At 33.8% G+C, this 2467-nt stretch overlaps 1 protein-coding gene across 2 annotated transcripts in view; it reads left to right on the forward strand.

The window, feature by feature from the left end:
- Positions 1–299: 299 nt before the first annotated feature.
- The window catches only part of LOC100638655 (structural maintenance of chromosomes protein 5-like), a 2448-nt gene continuing 280 nt past the window's right edge, over positions 300–2467 (forward strand). Inside the window, exons 1-6 of one of the 2 annotated variants that reach the window (XM_020002100.1) lie at positions 300–433; positions 519–572; positions 828–889; positions 942–1056; positions 2076–2252; positions 2319–2414. In XM_020002100.1, the coding sequence (XP_019857659.1) occupies positions 389–433; positions 519–572; positions 828–889; positions 942–1056; positions 2076–2252; positions 2319–2414 (549 nt within the window). In that variant the 5' untranslated portion in view covers positions 300–388. The remainder of the gene's footprint in view (positions 434–518; positions 573–827; positions 890–941; positions 1057–2075; positions 2253–2318; positions 2415–2467) is intronic. The other variant, XM_020002101.1, reaches the window with a different exon arrangement.

Raw genomic sequence — 2467 nt, forward strand, 5'->3', positions numbered from 1 at the left:
GAGGATTGTTCCAACTGAGCATGCTTAATGGCACATGGCATAAAATCGCCACTATAAAATTTCCAATTAACTTTCTAGAGTAAATTTGCCAAATGTTACTCTCACCAATAAATCATCTTGTATAGTATTTTATGAACCCAAGTTTATGTTAGTATTTTATGAACATGAAATACAACTCATGTTTTACACATATACATACATGTATGTAGATTGTACATATACACGTGTTCATGCATACATGTACATGTACATGTATTTAAATCGATTAATATGTTTTATGTTCCTTTCAACATGTTCTGTTATTCATTGGTTTTAGGCATTCACTAGTTATCCAGAGACATCAGCTGAGCTTGAGGATCTGATACATGAGCACCAAACACAAGTACAAATGCACTCCTCATCTCTCAATGATGAAGAAGCTGTAAGTAACCAAGTATACACACACTGTATATACACTGTACAAGTACATGTCTGTCAGTGTCTCTTTTTATACTTACTCTCTGATACTTTATTCATAGGCTACTAGACAATATGAAGCTAATGAGTCTAAGATTAAAGAATTAAGAGAACAGGTTAAGTTCACTTTGAAAGTCATTACTGCATGAGGGACTTGATCAATGAAAACAATTCGATTTTAATTTTGTGTTTCATTTTGCAGCAGTTGTAAACTTTGCTTTAGGTCTCATTCACTATAATAAAACATGTAGCTACACATTATGTATGTTAATGTTGTGGCCTTTGTGGGTTTTGATGCTAATGATACTAATAATTAATGAGTTATTGTTTGATTCTTAATAAGAATTTACAATGCATTTTGTTACATGTAGATTGAGAAAGAAGATGAAGAGTATCAGAATCATGAGCAAAATATTGAAGAATTGAAGAATCGGTGAGTCACATGACTGTCACATGATCTCTTATTAAATAATTAATGTGTGTAGTTGGCTTAAGCCATTGGATGAAATGATTAAAAAGATCAATGAAAAGTTCAGTAAATTTTTTCGGGACATGAAGTGTGTTGGTGAAGTTGATCTACTGAAAGACGAAACTGAAACTGTAAGTGACTTGTTTAGTTTACCATATGTAGCTAGTAATTTTGGTGAGGGGAATTTTAGTAAAATTGCTAAACTTATGATGATTGATGATTTTTGATTTGGTAAATACCGTATAGCGGGTTTATTTCAAGGATAATAATTTTTGCAAATGGCCTGTATCCGGACGTTCAAGGAATTAATTTTTGTGAATTGCCACTTTTCTGCCATCTTTTACTGTATTAAATTGATTTTCAAGGAATTTAATTTCACAAATCTTCAAAAATCTGGGAAATTCATAAACTTTGTTATCCTCAAAATAAACCTGCTACTATGGCCATGTGCCATTAAACATTTGCTAATTAATGGTTCAAAATGGTGGGTTTTATATTGGTGAATAAATATAAAATGCTATATTTGCCAAAATTTTTGATCCCCTCAAAAATTATAGTAACGAAGCTAAATGATGGAGATAAATTTGCTCGATAATGGGATCAAAGGCCAAATTTTGCCTAAAATGACTAAAAGAAAATTCTTCATTTTTATAATTTGTTCTGATGCCTATACAGTCAAACCTCTCTAAGACGGACACCTATGGGCCAGCCATCACTGTCCTTTATACGGAGGTGTCCTTAAATCGGAGGTTATCCAATGCTAATCAGATCAGAAAATCTGCCATTTTCTTGATGCGCGTTAATTAGAAAGTCCGTTGCGTGGGCCGTGTCCATCCGTTGAAGGTTAATTTGTACACGTGTGGATGTGTGGGGACAGTAAATCTCGTCCGTTATACAGAATAGAGAGGTTCCGCTATATAGAGGTTCTTTTATACACTACCCAATGGCCTTATGGCCGGGGACAAGAGCAACTGTACGTTATAGAGAGGTGTCCGCTAATTGGGGGTTCGTTTTAGAGAGGTTTGACTGTACATGTATTTGTACATGTTTTGTTGTGTAGCAATTAAGTTTGAGTTGATTCTGATCAATATTAGATTGTTTCATCGAATTAATGTACCAAATGAATGTCATTATTATTCTTGTATTGTAGGATTTCAAGAAATATGGTGTGCAGATAAGAGTAAAGTTTCGTAGTGAGGAGTCATTGCATGTATTGGATGCACGTCATCAGAGTGGAGGAGAGAGGAGTGTCTTTACTATGCTGTACCTCATGGCATTACAAGATATCACTAATTGTCCTTTTAGAGTAGTTGATGAGATAAATCAGGTGAGAGGATTATTAGTGAGAGAGTGTTATTAATATATTTCATTGAGCATATTGTGTATACACAAGGGAATGGATTCTATTAATGAGAGATCAGTTTTCAATCAGATAGTCAGGACTGTAAATCAAAGAGACACTCCACAATACTTTGTACTTACACCAAAGGTAATGATAATATAACAACTAGTACTCTACCACAAAAACATGACAAGATACAT

This window comes from Amphimedon queenslandica, unplaced genomic scaffold (assembly GCF_000090795.2).
Source record: "Amphimedon queenslandica unplaced genomic scaffold, v1.1 AMPQUscaffold_12980, whole genome shotgun sequence".
NCBI classification, from domain to species: domain Eukaryota; kingdom Metazoa; phylum Porifera; class Demospongiae; order Haplosclerida; family Niphatidae; genus Amphimedon; species Amphimedon queenslandica.